The following is a 16,584-nucleotide window of genomic DNA, read 5'->3' as shown; positions in this document are numbered from 1 at the left end:
GGGCCCCAAGGCGGTCATAGGCATGGCAACTGTGACATCTCCGGCAGGTTCCTCCTCAGTGGCAGTCTGAGTCTTGGACACAGTGGCACCAGTGAAAGGGTCTTTGGAACTCCCACCTGTGGAGTCGATTGACTCGGACAGGATGTCAATGGTTCCTCCAGTGGTTGTTTTTATGGCGCTGGAGGGCTCCGAGCCGGAGTAGGTGCACACCGTTGTTGGGAGTCCTGCGGAAGCAGCTTCCCCTTGCCCCCCTGTATCTGCATTGCTGTCTGCGCCGACTGATGCCCCTCCACCTTGGCATGATGACATAGCGTTGTTTCGGGGCATTTCGAATTTGTTTCCGTAGACTTTTTCATAACCAATAGTTTCTATGGGTGTTTCACAGGAATGGTTGGTGGGAGTGGTTCCCTAAGAGCAACAAGTGCCTTTGGACCCTCCTATGTTGGACAGCTTGACTGCTGAGTTGGGTGAAGCAAGCGGGCTAGATTGGGGGCATGGGCTAAGCCTGAGTCAGGTACACCTGTGGACTGTACTATTGCCCACAAGAACTGCCCCGCCCCGATGACCCCACTTGCCATATTCATCAGCCAACTCACCACAGTTTCCTGGTCCAAGCCGCAACAGTTTCCCATGGTATGGGTAACCTTCCTTATTTCCCACTTGATAAAGAGTCCCGAAAGCAAACTCTTGTGGAAAACGTGTCTTCTCTTTCACCAGTGCGCCATTACACTCCACGAACATGATTTGCATCCTCTGACATTTTTCCCCTGTCTTGTGGGATTCCTTGGCGCAGCTATTGTATACTTCCCAGAAGCTAATAGAGGCAAACTGAACCAGTTTATTTTGGATGGCCGCCAGGCGACTAGGTTGTGGAATGGACGCCAAGGGTTCCATTGGTCAAGTCATGGCATCTGCTGTAGCATTGCGCCGGCGCACATGGCTTGGAATGCTGGATATTCAGAGGCTGTCCAGCCAGTCTTACTTGACATGCCTTTTGATGGGGTTCACCAATTTGGTGCCCACGCAGATTCTGCCTTACATAGGTTTCGGGACAGCCAAAGTTTCAGACCCTTGGCCTGCCCCAATATTCTTTTTCTCATTCTACGAACAGAAGGGGATGTCCCTGTTGAAGGTTTCCCCTTTATTGTTCTCATTCTTACAACGCTGTTGTTATAGGCCTTATGGTATCAGCCACCAGAGAGGGTGTTCCTGCTTGAGAGAAACCCACCCCGTGTTTTTCGTTTAGGTCCTCTGGTGTTGGTGACTAGTTGTTTTTCCTGAGGCCCTGCATGGGGTCTTCCCCTACCTGTAGGTGGGGTTTTTGGATTTGCCTGTGTGAGAATCCTCAATTTCAATGTTAATTCACCCTTACGTGACATCTGTCATTTGGGCTTTTTGCCTTTGTTCGGTTCTTTGACTGTGGTTAAGGATTCTTATAATCCAGCCCTGTTATACCTTGGAAACACTGTTTTTCGGTTTACGGTTTTCCTTTGGCAGCCTGTGTCTCACCCTTGTGTATCCATCGGGTTAATGGAACACAGCTTTTGATATAAACTCCTTTGGAGCTTTTTCTTTCTGCATCCTTCCAGGCTGATACTTATTCTTTGATTGTTACAATTGCAACATAACCTTTCTTGATGCAATTCCCTTATTGCCTCAGGTTAAATTCATCCCTTTGGATGATCGCTCTTCTCCTGTGGGATGCAGGATGTTTCCATCTGGTGACCTTTAGTTGTGTGCTCCATTATTATGTTATGCTACCTCTTCTGGTTGGCGGGTAAATCTAGCTGTATCCATGGAGATTTGTGTTGCTAGCTCAATGGTAAGGTGTTGTGCCTCTGGTGGTACAGGCAACCCTTGACTAGGGTTCTGATTTATCCAATGTTGGAAACATACGACCAGGCAGTCTTGAATGCGCCAACTTTCATCCGATTCAGCAGCTCAGCAGGGTCAATGGGAATTGTTCTTTCCCTCATCTGTCATGTGGGATGTGGGATTATAATTCCACCTGGATATCCCGTTTGGTAATTTACAGGTGTGAGAAAGTGCCATCTTTCTTGCCTTGATACGCCCCCACTTTTTTCTGAACTGCTGAAGTGCTTTGACTGAGTGTGCCCTGGGTCCCTGCCAAACAGGTACCCAGGGCCTGTGTTCCTTCCCTAAAAACAATGCAGAAACAAAATACCCAATTGGCATCTCTGGCCCCCTGTCAGCCCCTAGTATATGGTACCCTAGGTACCCAGGGCATGGTGACCAGAGGAGACCCCCTGAGGGCTGCAGCACTGATTGTGCCACCCTCAGGGGCCCGGTACCCTGGCACCCACACACTGCCTTGGCAGGCTGAGTTCCTAAGTACAGAACCAAAACAAGAGACAACATGGCACGTGCCCTGCCCACAGAAACCACTGCCCTGGCATACCTCAGTCACCCCTCTAGCTGGGTGCCCTATGCCAGAGGTGAGGGCACAGGTGCATGAGCCCTGTGCCCCTACAGTACCCAGGGCCATTCCTGGGCACTGTAAGTGCAGTGCTGCCATTAAGAATATATGGTGCTGGGAGGTTATCACTACGAACTCCCCAGCACCATAATGGCTACACTGAAGACTGACAAGTTTGGTATCAAACTTCTCAGCACATTAAACCAGCACTGATGCCAGTGTGGGATTTAATGTAACATGCACGAGAGGGCATCTTAGAGATGCCCCCCCAAAACCCGAACCTACAATCCACGTCTGGGCTGAGGGGCTGCAGAGGCTGCCACACAGCAGACATGTTGCTGGACCCCTGGGTGGAGAGCGCCCCGCTCTCCTGGGTCTGCAACAAAGCACATCCTGGGCGAGGTGCTATGTCTCCTCCCCCAGGATGGACAGGGGGAAGCTTCAAAGGCATACCGCCTCTGAGAGCTTCTCCAGAACATTTGCTGTACCCTGCAACCAGCCCCTCATCAGTCCTACCCCCATTCTGGCGAGAAGACTGGCGGGAAAACGTACGTCAGGAAGGGGGGTGTGCCAAGCTGTGCCAACTCCACCCCTCAGGTGGAGGAGGCGAGGTGAAGCACGACCCTGGGCTCCGGCCATCTTGTAGATGGGGAGCCCTGTCCAATCCCAGCTAGGCTCCTGCCCCCCTCCCACAAGAGAGGAACAGGCCAGGGGGTGTACTCACCCCAGGACAGGGACCCATTGGTCCCTGCCCTTGCCCTACCTGTAACGCCCCATAATTTAGTATTTAGGGGCTCCCTGAACCTTCCTTCCTGAGATCCCGATACCAAAAGACGAAACAAGATAAAGAAGTAGAAGACACGCCGCGCAGCTACTAACAACAGGACAACAACTGACTTGGCCCCAGCCCTACCGGCCTGTTGATCCTGGAACCTGCTCCTGCCTAAACCCGGCGACCTCCACGGACAGCAACCTTGGGACTCCCAGAGGACCTGCCTGCCATGACCCTCTCGACGATTGGAACTCCCTCCAGCAGAGGCTCTGCTTGAACAACCCACCTGGTGCCAGCCAGGAAGCTGCGGATGAGCCCACTCTGCACCAGCCGAGCCTGGGCCGGGCCAACCTGAAGTAAGACCACGAGGACATCCCCCCGGCGACTGGGAGCCGAAGTCCAGTGCCCAAAGACCATCCTCGAAGAACCAGCCGACGCCTGCAGACTCAGAACTAGGGGCCACCCCAACCGCGACCAGCCGAGGGTAAGCTTTTCCGACACCCAAAGACACCCCTGCACCCGGCGCCCTCCAGCCACCTGTGCCTCCATTCGGGATACCTACCTTGGCTCCAAGATCCCAACTTACCTCTCGAAGTGCTGGTCGCCCCTGGAGAGTCTCCGTCCCCGAGCCTGCAGCCTTTTTCCCTTTTGCAAGATCCTCATTGGATAACATTGAGCTCCCGACGGCTCAAAAGCACACTGCACCCAGCCGCCCGATTGCCGCTGGCTGTGACCCCTCTGTCCTAACTTACTTCCCCCCCTTGCCCTGAGCAAGTGACCAGGAGCCCAGCTCCCACAACCGCGTGGCCTGCGTGAAGTTTTGAAAACTAAAAATATTCCTATAAAATCAGCCAAAGACCGAATCCGAAAGTACTCACCTGTGATCAGGGGAGAAGCCAGTACTGTACCTTTCAGCCCAGTACTGAACAGCAAAAGTAATCCCAAGCGGGTTTACTAGTAATCTGTATTTTCTCCGTAGGAACCCATTGTCTGCTTTTCTATGAAATTTCTTCCAAGTGTCTACTTTTGAAAACTGCAAATATTCTTTAAAAATCGTACGAAATACTAAAACGCAATTACCTACATGTGTTTAGTTAAGCCCCCAGTGCTGGCCCTAGGAGACTAGTACTGGGTTACAAAAGTAACGCGAACATACTTTACCTGCAACCTGAATTTCCTCCCTTTGAATAACATTGTCAGATTTACCTTGAAAAGTTTCTAAGTGTGAACTTTTAAAACAGTATTATATTCATGAAAATTCAGTACAGTAACTAAAACGTGGTGCTAATCTGGTTTCAGTTTGCACCCCAGGACTGAATCTTAGATCTAGTCCTGGAACTACCCAATGAGCTCAATGTTAGAGAATGATTCAGAACTGTGTTGCTTATTGCCTATACGGTAACCATTGTGTGCACAAACTTTATTGCTTCCTTGCAAAGTATTTATACGAGAATACTCCTATCGAGAAAAGTGTATTTTTACAACTGTTGGTTCTAAAAATAAAACAACTATATCTTAGGATATAAAAACAATTGGCCTGAAGTTCAGTCCTTGAGTGTGTGAAACCTTTTGCTGACTGAGTGTGTACAACAAATGCTTGAACTGTCCTCTGGTACTGCCTTACTGTTCGACCAAGGTACCACTTTGTGTTACTAGCTCAATGGTAAGGTGTTGTGCCTCTGGTGGTACAGGCAACCCTTGGACTAGGGTTCTGATTTCTCCAATGTTGGAAACATACGACCAGGCAGTCTTGAATGCGCCAACTTTTATCCGATTCAGCAGCTGAGCAGGGTCAATGGGAATTGTTCTTTCCCTCATCTGTCATGTGGGATGATAATTCCACCTGGATATCCCGTTTGGTAATTTACGGGACTCTATTGTTTTCTTCATCTTGTCCTTCTAGGGCCCGCATGTTGTGCATGCTTGTTGACGAGCGCTCTCTTTCATGTCTATTTCCCTTGGGGAGTGTGTGGCTGTGGGTATTTCTCTAGCAGGCGATGTATTTTCAGCCAAGTTTCCCGTTCTATTCTTGGAGGGTTTCTCCCCCCCCCTTTTTTTTTCTCTATTATGGCGCCTGTTACTCAGGGCTGGTTTCAGCTTCGTCAATCTCATTGTGTACATGGAGAGAGAGAGAGAGAGAGAGAGTGTGTCTCTCTCTCTCTCTCTCTCTCTCTCCCTCCCTCCCTCCCTCCCTCTCTCCCTCTCTCCCTCTCTCTCTCCCTCTCTCTCTCCCTCCCTCCCTCCCTCCTAGAGATTATGGCTATGGTATCTAATTGACAAGTTAAGGAATCTGTGACTAAATGTCTATCACATGAACAAGTTACTTATTTTTGGTAACTATGTTTCTGGTAGAGACACAGTCTGCCGCAAATTCCTTAACGCCCGCCTATACTCCCCACTCTGAGAATGCCCCTTGAGGTCCAGCCTTGGTGTTACCAATCCCCTCATTTCCCTTGTTGAGTTACCTCAGATGTGGGAGTGGTCCTCTCTTTCAACGCCGTTTTTTTCTACTGCTCCTACCTCTGCTTTCTGTTATGGGTATCTACCCTTCCACACTGTATTAACATCATTGTGCAGTGATCGACAAGGCTTGTGTTTCACTGATTTTATTTGACCCTTTTCCTAAAAGACCATATCTGCTCTTATCATGAATTTATTCCCATTTTCTTGTTGTTGTAAAGATTATTTTTCTCTTTTTTGGCACACAGTTTCCACAGCCAGTTTCCATGGTGTCTCCGTGTTCTGCGCTGAAAGTTCACAGAAGAAACTGACATCAGTGCACCAGATTTATATGGCTCCTTTCAGAGTCATGCAGTGCCCCTTTAACAATTTAAACTTCTCATATATGACCCGGAGGGAGAAAGCCATTTTGAGATTTTACTATGTTAAGCCCTGTTTTATAAGCACTCAACCAATAATGCCAAATGATAGAAAAAGTGAAGCAAACTCCTTTTAAAAGGTGTCCCAGTATTCACAGCTTCATGAAAGCAGCTGGCAGGTATGTAATTCTGGATACTATACCAAGCTAAATTTGAAAATCCTAAAAAATTCTAAGTCAAAATGAAAGTTTGGGAAGATAAAACTGGTCTCACTTCTTTTTGTCAATGGTATAGGAATAAGCGTTGGATGCCCTCCAAAATATGGTCAGATGAGCAAAGACATCTTAACCCTTTTGATGTTACACACACCTAACCAGATGAATAAGTTGCCACCTTTATGAGAAATATCCTCAAATTACTGAGCATGGATCAAGTAATCTCATGGTAGGGGTTTATGGTGAAAACTTAGCTGCGAACACATAGTATTATGATTCTATTGCAGGACCCGGAGGCGAGGATTAGTCTTTTCTTTCTTTGGTTTTATTATCCAGCAGCCTTTCCAAAGGTAACTTGTAGAAGAACAAGACAACATTTCCCATGAGACATTGGGAAAGAACTACAAAACTGTCCAGTCAGAATGGTGCAGTCAGTATAACGGTTCCGGTCGACCCTCCGACTTTCTCTTTGTTTGCTGCTGCTCCAGCAGCTTTTCAGATAAGTGTTCAAATAGTTCTTTCATTGCTTGCCAATTGATGTTTCAGTATTGTTCTCCTCATTTTTGTGTGGGTTTCAGGTGTGACAAACAGATCGCTAGTGTCTGCTGTCAGCCTATCTAAGACTCTTCCAGGACAACAAAGTGCAAACATGCAGACCCAACACTAGGCAGCGATCTATGCACAGATATGAATTCAGCAGCCCACATGCCTCAAACACTTCTTTCATTGCTTGCCAGTTGATGTTTCAGGATTGTTCTCCTCATTTTTGTGTGGGTTTCAGGTGTGACAAACAGATCGCTAGAGTCTGCTGTCAGTACCTCAACAGCGGGAACATTCGTGTTCCTACGCAGCTGTCTGGATTCAGGCTCACGACCGCCAGGGGCCCGTGCATTGTCTGCGTGCTATGCGCTTCTTGAGCCCCCGGCAGCCAGAGCTTGGCAGTTTGATTGACGGAATTAGACCAGGTGCTGTAAATTGTCACGGGGCAAGACTCTGTGCCTTCAGTTACCACTTGTGTAAAGACAACGAGTCAGTTCTGGCGCCCGCTTCAATAATCAATTAACTTGCAGGTTTGTCAGCGAGCCGCCGCCTGGAGACGAACACCCGTCTCGGGTTGGAATAGCCTTGTGGTACTTTAGGGGACTTTCACAGGCAGTTCAACCCTCGTTATTGTGAAGGGTGCACATCCTCATTCATTTATTAATAACAAGACTCCCTTTGGGGGAAAGATAAGCTTGGGGTCCTCGACCTGGAACACTACCCCTTTCTCAGTGCTCCATTATGGATTTTGAGGGTGAAGACTATATGGAGGAAGAGGAAAGCATTTACCTCCCTATAGATGAACACTTCTGTGAGGTGATGGGCGCTTCTACCCTTAATGCTGTCACACAGGTGGTAGCCCTCCCTGGAGAAGAGACTGCTGGCACTTTAGGCACAATGCCAAAAAAATCTTCAACAGAGGGAAGACGATTCTGGGCCCTCGGGCCCCCTACCTCCAGGGCATTTGCCTACTCCTGATTCCACCACTAACCCCGATAAGCATAAACGCGATGAGGCTGGGGTTGATTTAGATGCGTTTTCACACCTCAAGAAAGCGTTCATGGACTCGCCACCCTCTCATGATCTGGTCCCAGACCCTTCAGGGAACTTCCTGATTTCTCCCCCTCACACTGACCACAGAGATGGGGATGACTCCCCCACCACTTCTGATGGGGAACATTCCAGGCCTTGGCCACTAGTTCACCCCCGGTCGGGTACCCTCCACGGGCTCAGACCAACCCCAGGTAGAGGATCTATTGGGTCCGGGCGATCTGCTCCACTCCAGTTTGGCGAAATGGTGCCCTGCGCCTAAAGTAGCCTCATACATGACCGGCAGGTTGCACAAGTCACTTGACAAGGAGGTGAGGGGTTGCCCCAAGGCGGAGTGCCCCAGGCCAGCTTTGGAGGAAGGTGGCCCTCACTCCGGAGATAGACTCCAAGATGGCCACTATTCCCACCAAATTTGTCCGAGACCTGAAGAAGGGCATTGACAGATCGTGGCGCCTGTGCCAGGATAAACTCTTGGATATGGCAGGTCCACTCGACAAGATTATGGACATGGCGGAAGACGCCAAAGCCTCTGGGGCCCTCATATTCCCTGATACCCTGTCAAGCTTGGCTCAGAGGGCCATTATATTTTTGGGCAATGCAAACTGTGCAATATCTACAGAGAGGGGCAGATCGCTGTTAATCAAGTTCGATCCCAAATTAGGGGAACTCACCCCTGGCGAGGCCGGCGCGTTTGCAGAAGTCAATTTGTTTGGGGACCCCATCAACTGGGAGCCGGGTAAATTAATTAATACCTTTACCTCTTTAGATAAGGCTCAGACTTCTATTAAAAAGACATTCACCCCTGTGTTTTTGCCACAGCCGGTCAAAGTAGGCACAGGCGGACCCAGAGGCAGCAATTCTGGCACTGGACAAGGTAAAAGTACAAGACTCGAGGGCTTTAAAGGTTGAGGGTCGTCTGGCCTCTTTTCTTCCTTATTAAGGAAAACTCTCCTTGGATGCGTGGGTCCTTCAGACAGCGGAGGGTTTCCAAATAGAATTTTACGGGTGTCCCTCTCAACCTCTTCCCCCAGACTTTTGATCTTGAGTCACGAACAAATCGCTCTGGTGTACCGCGAGATTACAGACTTGTTGAGAAAGGGTGTGATCGCTTGCACGACTATTCATCCCAGGGGGTTTCTAAGCAATATCTTCCTATTGGAGAAAACGGATGGTGGACAGCGTCCGGTGATGAATCTCAAGGATTTCAAGCACCTGGATCGCCACTTCAAGATGGGAGCGAATCTATCTGCTGAGGGACCTTCTCCAGATATCAGACTGGATGATCCGTCTGGACCTGAAAGACGCCTATTTGGCGGTCCCTATTTTTTCACCTAACATGCGCTTCTTGCAGTTCCATTAGGGTGCACAAATATTCAAGTTTGTATGCCTTCTTTTCGGTCTGTTATCGCCCCATCTGTGCTTCACCAAGCAGATGAGACCAGTCGTCGAATACCTACGGGCACGCAGCATGAGATTGATCATCTACTTTGACGATATCCTGAACATGGATCAGTGTCCACGACGCCTCTTAGGTTATTTACAGGCGGCTATCTACCTTCTGGAGTCATTGGGCTTCATAATCAACTCAGAGAAGTTTGCTCTGCTTCCATAACAATCCATCCAATTCCTGGGCTTCTTGATAGATTCGGTCTCTGCATGTTTCAGCCTTCCGGCTCGGAAGGTGAACAAGATCAGACACAAAATCTGGCAAACGATCTCCAAGTCGCAGATCTCCCTGCAGCAATTGGCACAGATTGTGGGGCTTCTCTCGTCCTCTATCCAGACCATTTTCCAGGGCCCGCTTCATTACCGGGGGATGTAACAGTTAAAAATCTCTCACCTCATCAAGGTCTCTTGTTTACCCAACTAGTTCTGCTCTCCAACTAGGCGAAAGAGGAATGGAGATGGTGGACGACTAAATGGAGGCCTGGAATGACTGGGCTATTTTCGGTTCCCAACCCTACCTGATGATCGAATCCAAAGCCAATGGCTCCGGATTGGGCGCCCAATGTAGGAATTTTTCCACCAGAAGAAAATGGTCTTCCACAGAGTGGGCTGTTCACATAAACTGCTTGGACTTGATGGCGGGGTCTTTTACCCTCCAGTGCTGGACAAAAGACAGAGTAAGATGTTTGGTCCTTTTGAAGATGGACTATATAGCAGCAGTTTGCTATGTTAATCAACTAGGAGGGACTTGTATAAAGGCCTTGTCAGACCTCGCCCAAACCCTGAAAGAATGCTGCCTTGCCAATCAGATTTCTCTGTTGGAGGAACACCTTCCGGGGCTTCCAATTAAGTGGTGGACTGGCACTCCTTTCATTGGAAGGATACCAGTCTCTGGAAATTGCATCCTCTCCTTTTTCGGCAACTGCAGGACTGGTGAGGTCCGTTTTCCATCGATCTCTTTGCATCCCAGCTGGATTTCCAACTCAACAGGTATTACAGTTGGAGACTGGATCCCCAGGCAGTAGCCACGATGCCTTCCTTCAGGATTGAAACAAGGATTGCTCCTATGCCTTCCAGCCCTTCTCGATGATAACGAGACTGGTCGCCCAGATGCGCAGACAGCAGGCTGACATAGTTGTGATTACTCCAACTTGGAGGTCGCAAGTCTGATTTCCAGTAATGAACGGAACTCTCCTGGGATTTTCCAATCCCTCTACCTCTGTTTCTGGATCTCCTCCGGAGTTCCAAGGACAACCCTCACCCAATGGTCTTAGTGGAAACTCTTTGTCTCATGGCCTGGGGGGATATCTGGAACACTGGAAAGTCCTGGGAATTTCACAAGAGGCTTCCTCGTTGCTCGTGAGAGCCTGGGCAGACAGTACAAACAAACTATACAGTTATACCTGGTATTGATGGTTGGGTCATCTTGAATTTCCTGGCGAGCTTAGCCGCCCAAGGATTCACTTATAGATCGGTTAACATCTTTCGGTTGGCAATTTCGGCGGGTCATCTTCCGGTGGATGGTCGTCTGGTCAGGGAACACCCGCTGATATCCAAGTTATTGAGAGGAATCAAATTATCAATTCCCCCTGAACCACGGTATCCAGTCTTATGGGATGTGAATAAGGTCCTTACCTTGTTTCAGTTGTGGCCCTCAGAAAACAAATTGAAGCAAAATTGGAAATGCTTTTATGTCTTGTTGGCATGTTTCAGATGTGGCTGCCTTGGACGTTACAGGTAGGGTTTGCACCCCGGATGGGGTGACCTTTTATATTACTCGACAAATTAAATGTACTTCTAGAATGATGTCATACCGGACCTTTTCTCAAGTTTCTAAATTGTGTGTGGTCCGCACCCTTAAGAGATATAAAGTGGTCACAGATGAACTGAGACTCCATGGGGAGAACCAATTACTGATTGCATTGACAAAACTTAACTGAGCAGTTTCAACTCCCATGATTGCCAGATGGGTCAGATTGGCAATGCAGGAGGCGGGGATTGACACTTCCCGATTTGGGGCCCATTCAGTGAGAGGGGCCATGGCTTCCAAGGCCTTCGCTCTGGGAGCCAGACTAGAGGACATCCTCAATGCTGCGGACTGGTCGTATGCGTCCCCTTTTAAGACCTTCCATTTTAAACCAGTCCCTTCTCTGGCAAACGTGGTGATGGATCAGCTTTGAACCAGCCTAATCCTCGCCTCTGGTCCTGCAATCAAATTAAATATTGTCTAGCAACCATAAAGGAAAGTTTCAATTCTATTAAGGACTAGGAGGCGAGGATTAGACCACCCTGGAGGATCCTGCCCCCGATGGGAAGTTAAGAATTTAGTGCAGTAATCTCTATTCGCAGTGCCGATGCATGCCTTGGATGTTGCGAGGTTCATGTACTGGATTGTACTGCATTTTCTCTGACAGTTATACTGCATTGTTGAAGTTGACCCCGGTGAGGGGAAAGTTTTTCATGGTCCCTGTTAATTCACTGGGACAGATGGCAGTAAACAAGATTAGAACCAAGGGACGAAGCGTGTGTTGCATGAATAAAGAGGAAGCCAGAGGGTCGACCAGGACCATTATACTGACTGCACCATTCTGATTCGGCACTATGTTTTGCAGTTCTTTCCCAATGTCTCATGGGAAATGTTGTTTGTTCTTCTACAAGTCACCTTTGAAAAGGTTGCTGGCTAATAAAACCAAAGAAAGAAACCCCTAATCCTCACCTCCAAGTCCTTAATAGAACTGAAACTTTCCTTTACGGTTGAGAAGAAATGTTTCATTCCTCTGCATGCTGACTCATATTTGGATAACTATTTCGATTTCTAGCTTCCAGCATTACTTTATTTTTGTAATTAAATGATACATTGAAAAGATCTAATTTATAAAATGTAAAGGTTAATTTTTTAACCATGGCTTATTTGAATTTAGAATTTCATGCAGATGTTAAAAAAGTTCATAAATATGATGTCAAAATAACCTACATCTCTAGCAAATCTTGCTCTTGAATTGGATTTCACTATTTAGACCTGTATGGCACACATACAAATGGCTTACTTGCCTCTAAGTTCTGATTGGGATTGAATTAAATGACACCACTTTTGAGAAGTGGGCATTTCCCTGTCCCAGAATTCCTTATTCCACCACATACAAGATGGTGGCATTTCTAAATGTATGTTCACTTCAGGCTGTTCACCCTAGAGGTCTGCCCAGCCTGGCAGAGCAAAATGCCTCCTGGATAGCTAATCTTCCTAAGTGTTCTGGTGCCAGGTGGCCCAGGGCAGGGGGTAGCAGGGAAGCCTTAGGTTGCATATCAAAGGTGGCAGTGGCCTTTGAAGCCTCCGGTCTTGATATGCTGATTTACCAGCCTTCCTGGGAGAGAAGGTGATAACACATCTCCACAGAGCAGGCATTGTTTCTGTTCTCTGAGAGCAGGGCTCTCATCTATCGGTGGGTCAGAAACTTGTCTGTGGTGGCAGGCTAGACTAGAAGGCTAGTAGGGTTCAGCAGGCACCTCTGGGTGGATGTATTAATAAATTCATCACTGGAATCAGTGTTGGGTTATTAATATGAGGTGTTTGATACCAAAAAAACATATGTTTCAGTGATGACATTACTTAGCTGGGGAACTCGTTTTGACCAGTGCCCAGTAAATACCTTAAGGTGGCATCCCTGCTCACTTGCAATCTTTAATAATAGAACTAGACATTACAGGCTCATATCTGCTCATGAGCTAGGTCGTCACATAAAATAAAAAACGCCCTGCCTTAGGGCTCGAAGGCCTGTGTTTAGGGGATGACTTACATATATTAGACGCAGTGTCTTTGGCATGACACACAGGAGTGCGTTATGTCATGTCTTCACTCATGGTTTGCCCCATGTCACACAGCCTGCAATGCCAGTCTGTGTGGAATTTGTATGTGGGTCCCCTTAGGGTTGCATAAGATATGCTGCAGCCCTTAGGGACCCTCTTTAACACTCATGCTCTAGATACCAGGGGTAGCATTTAGTAGCGACCTACAGGAGTGCTAATTGATGTAGAACAATTAGACTTCGTCTTGTTTTAGGGAAGGGGCACTAGCACTGGGGTCTGGTTAGCAGGCCTCGGTGCCCTGTCAGAGTCGAAAATCAGCATCCAGTAGCTAAAAAGGGGGCACAACTGCAACAAAAGTCCAGTTTTCTACAATCGGTCACAACTGTCAGTTGTGGATGGCGAAGATAGAGGGGTTTGCTGCAGACCCAATCGTAGTTCAGTAACCACCACTGCAGATCCTTTGCAGGCTTTGCAGGCCCCTCTGAAATTTGAAAATTATCGTAGAGTTCCCCTTGATGTTGGGCCCACTGAGACTTTAGATCCCACTGTGGAGCACGCATATGCCACCTGGCGTGCTCGACTAGAAGGATGCAGGACACCATCAGTCCCAGCAGCCTCAGAGTCGACCTCACTGAAATACAGGACAGAAGCTGAAAGATCAGGACCATATCCTGGACTCTTTCCCAGGAGAAAGGCATGAAAACAAACCGAGTTCAGAACGGTTCAGATGCAGGGGAGTACCTAAGAAGGAGTTAGGTAGGACTTTAGCACGCTGAAAGTGAACTTCAAGGATGGTAAGTTTTGCCATTGTCTGGAAGTGGTTGAAAACTGCTTGGGGCCACCCTGCCTTCAACAGCTAGCCAGCTGAGGAAGGGGAAAACTAGCACCCCTGACCACTTAAGGTGTGTTATCACCACTGCCATGACTTTTGTGAATACCTGAGGGGCACCAGTGAGACCAAGGGGGAAGCAAAGTAAACTGTAAATGCTCCTCCCCCACCATGAACCGTATATAGCACTGATGGGCAGGCAAGATGCCAATATGGAAATAGGTGTCCTGCAGATCCAACGCCACCACACAGTCTCCAGGGTCAAAGCAGACAAGACATATGCCAAGGTGAGGATTTTGAACTTCTCCTTCTGGAGGAGGGCATTGAGAGGGTACAGGTCCAGAATAGGCAGAAGATCTCCATCTATCGTGGGCACCAGAATGTAGCAGTAACAACCACACCCTACTTTTGGCAGTAGCACCTTCTCAATAGCTTCTTTGGCCAAAAGGGCTAGCATATCCTGCTGCAAAATGGACAGACGGTCTTCTGTTAGATGCTGGGGTGAAGGAGGAAACTGCAGCAGAGAAGAAAGGAAGGCACAACCTTTTCAGACAATTTGTAGTACCCACCTGTCCGATGTGATCATGTGCCAACCCAAATAAAATCAGTGGATTCTGCCATTCTGCTTCCCACCGGGTGACTGTGGCCCTGTAAGGATACATTATAGAGGCATGGTGGGTGGGGACGGGAGGTCAGGGTGTGGGTGTGAGAGAGCTACTGAGCAGGACACTGACCCTGGCCACGTGGTGTACCATTGCCTCTCACGCAAAGCTGCAGGGTTCCCTAATGGGGAGGAACAGGCTGGCGGTATGTAACTCCTCGTCGAATGCCGCAAAAGAAATGCTGAAAGTGCTGCTGGCGAGGGTGGGTAGAAAGGCCCAGGGAGAGATTAGGAGCCCTACTTTCCTTGAAACGTTCAAGGGCTGAATCAGCCTAGTTCCCTAAGAGGCAACTCCCATCGTACAGCAGGAAGGCCTGGACATGGCCTGAGAACCTGTTGAAAATGTAAGAGAAAAACATCTGGCAAAAAGTAGTTTCAGAGAAATGAGATAACCTCCAGACTCATGTCTAAGGGGGTGGAAAGAAAGAAACCAACACCAGCGTGCTGGAGTGGTGCACATATAGGCCCAGCACATGACTTTCAGAGCCGAGCGGTTTCAGTCCGGAGACGAATGGCACCGCCTTCCGGCACGCAGAAGTACTATGAGAAAAGTTTCCGGATCCATCCCGACTCCTGGGAAATTATTAGAAATGTGAGAAATCTATGACCAGAAATTTATCTCCGAAGCACTGATTTAAGATGACTGGCTGGTTAACGTAGTAATGCAGTTACCTTTGGCAGACTGCCAAACATAACAGCAAGCTAGTTAATTGAGAGGGAGGTGTACCATAATGGCTTATCACATGTGAACCAATTTGGGGCAAACAGCTTTGTTGTTAACATTTCAGATTTTTCATGACCTTGAAAACGATTCTGCACAAGGATTATTTTAAAAGGGCTGTGGTTACTATAAACTACCTCTATCTAGTAAATATTACCGCCCTTATTTAAAGAAAGAGAGTAATAGGACATACATCAATAACTGGCAGAAGTTCAGACCACATTCCCTGCACATCCACTGCCTCATTGTGGGATACTGAAGTTTTCCCAACAGCAACACTCATGAAAAACCCCTCTCAGAGAGGCACCTGCCAGCTGACATGACTCTAGCCGTCATGCCAGAGCAGTCACTGTTTTTTTGTGCAAAGACAATACAGTTTTCAGTGAAGAATGGCACATATCTGGCAGCCAACTCCAGTTTCAACATGACTGCCAAAATATAAATGAGGACAATCAGAGTAATCAATTACAATTTGTTGATATCATACAAAAACAATTTGTATCTGTTTTCTTATAAGGTATTCTGATCAGATTGTAAAGCAAAAAAAGCAAAAAACAGCATTACCTCTCCAAGTTCCCTAATTTTTTTCAGGTAGCGCTTCTGAAAGACTGTGGGGTCACTTATAGGGATGTCAGGGTTAACAGCAGAGATGTCAGAAATATCTGAAACACAAAAAGGATGGCACCTGAACACAACTGAAGGATAAGGGAGCAAGTGGGAACATTACTTATGTGCTATAGTAATCCTCGAGCACAAATTCCTCTCTCACACATGCAAAATATGTTCTACTGTCAATAAAATACACTTATTGGCAACAGTAATTCAAGTCATCTCGATTTCACATTTCCCTTCTGGAGATTTTATGTGAGGTGCAACTGCTGAGGCAGAGCATTTTCTCGATTTTTGTTTATTTTACCTCAGAATTGTAAAAGGGACAGAATTTCCGGAAGTCCAAGTATTGATAAAAATGTGTTCATCACAGCAGGGAATGTTCTAAGTTTCCTAATCTGAAGGTTCCAGTGTGTGCACAAAGCTAGCTACAAAGGAAATGAGCAGTATCCAGCGTTTATATTATGGCTGGAATAAGTTGACCAGGAGCCAGGTAGAAAACAAGAGGGAAGGAGGTTAAGGAGCAGGTGAGTGGCCAGTAGTTGAGATACTGGTGAAAAGAGGGGTGAAAATGAAAGACAGGTGGGCCATTTTATTGGGTGAGAAGATAGTCGAGATGTTACAGATTGCTGAGCTATTGCTGTACCTGATGTTAGCAAAGTCTTGTAATCGGCCCAAGTA

The 16,584-nt window shown here is 47.6% G+C and overlaps 1 protein-coding gene across 1 annotated transcript in view; it reads right to left on the bottom strand.

Annotated features, from left to right (window-relative positions):
* The window catches only part of TYK2 (tyrosine kinase 2), a 523,599-nt gene that overhangs the window by 87,329 nt on the left and 419,686 nt on the right, over positions 1-16,584 (bottom strand). The window contains exon 18 of the mRNA XM_078640035.1: positions 15,859-15,956. Within this exon, the coding sequence (XP_078496161.1) occupies positions 15,859-15,956 (98 nt within the window). The remainder of the gene's footprint in view (positions 1-15,858; positions 15,957-16,584) is intronic.

The sequence above is a fragment of the Lissotriton helveticus genome, chromosome 1_1 (genome assembly GCF_964261635.1).
Source record: "Lissotriton helveticus chromosome 1_1, aLisHel1.1, whole genome shotgun sequence".
NCBI lineage: Eukaryota > Metazoa > Chordata > Amphibia > Caudata > Salamandridae > Lissotriton > Lissotriton helveticus.
Note: the sequence above shows the minus strand (reverse complement) of the source record. Positions and strands in the feature narration are given on the sequence as shown.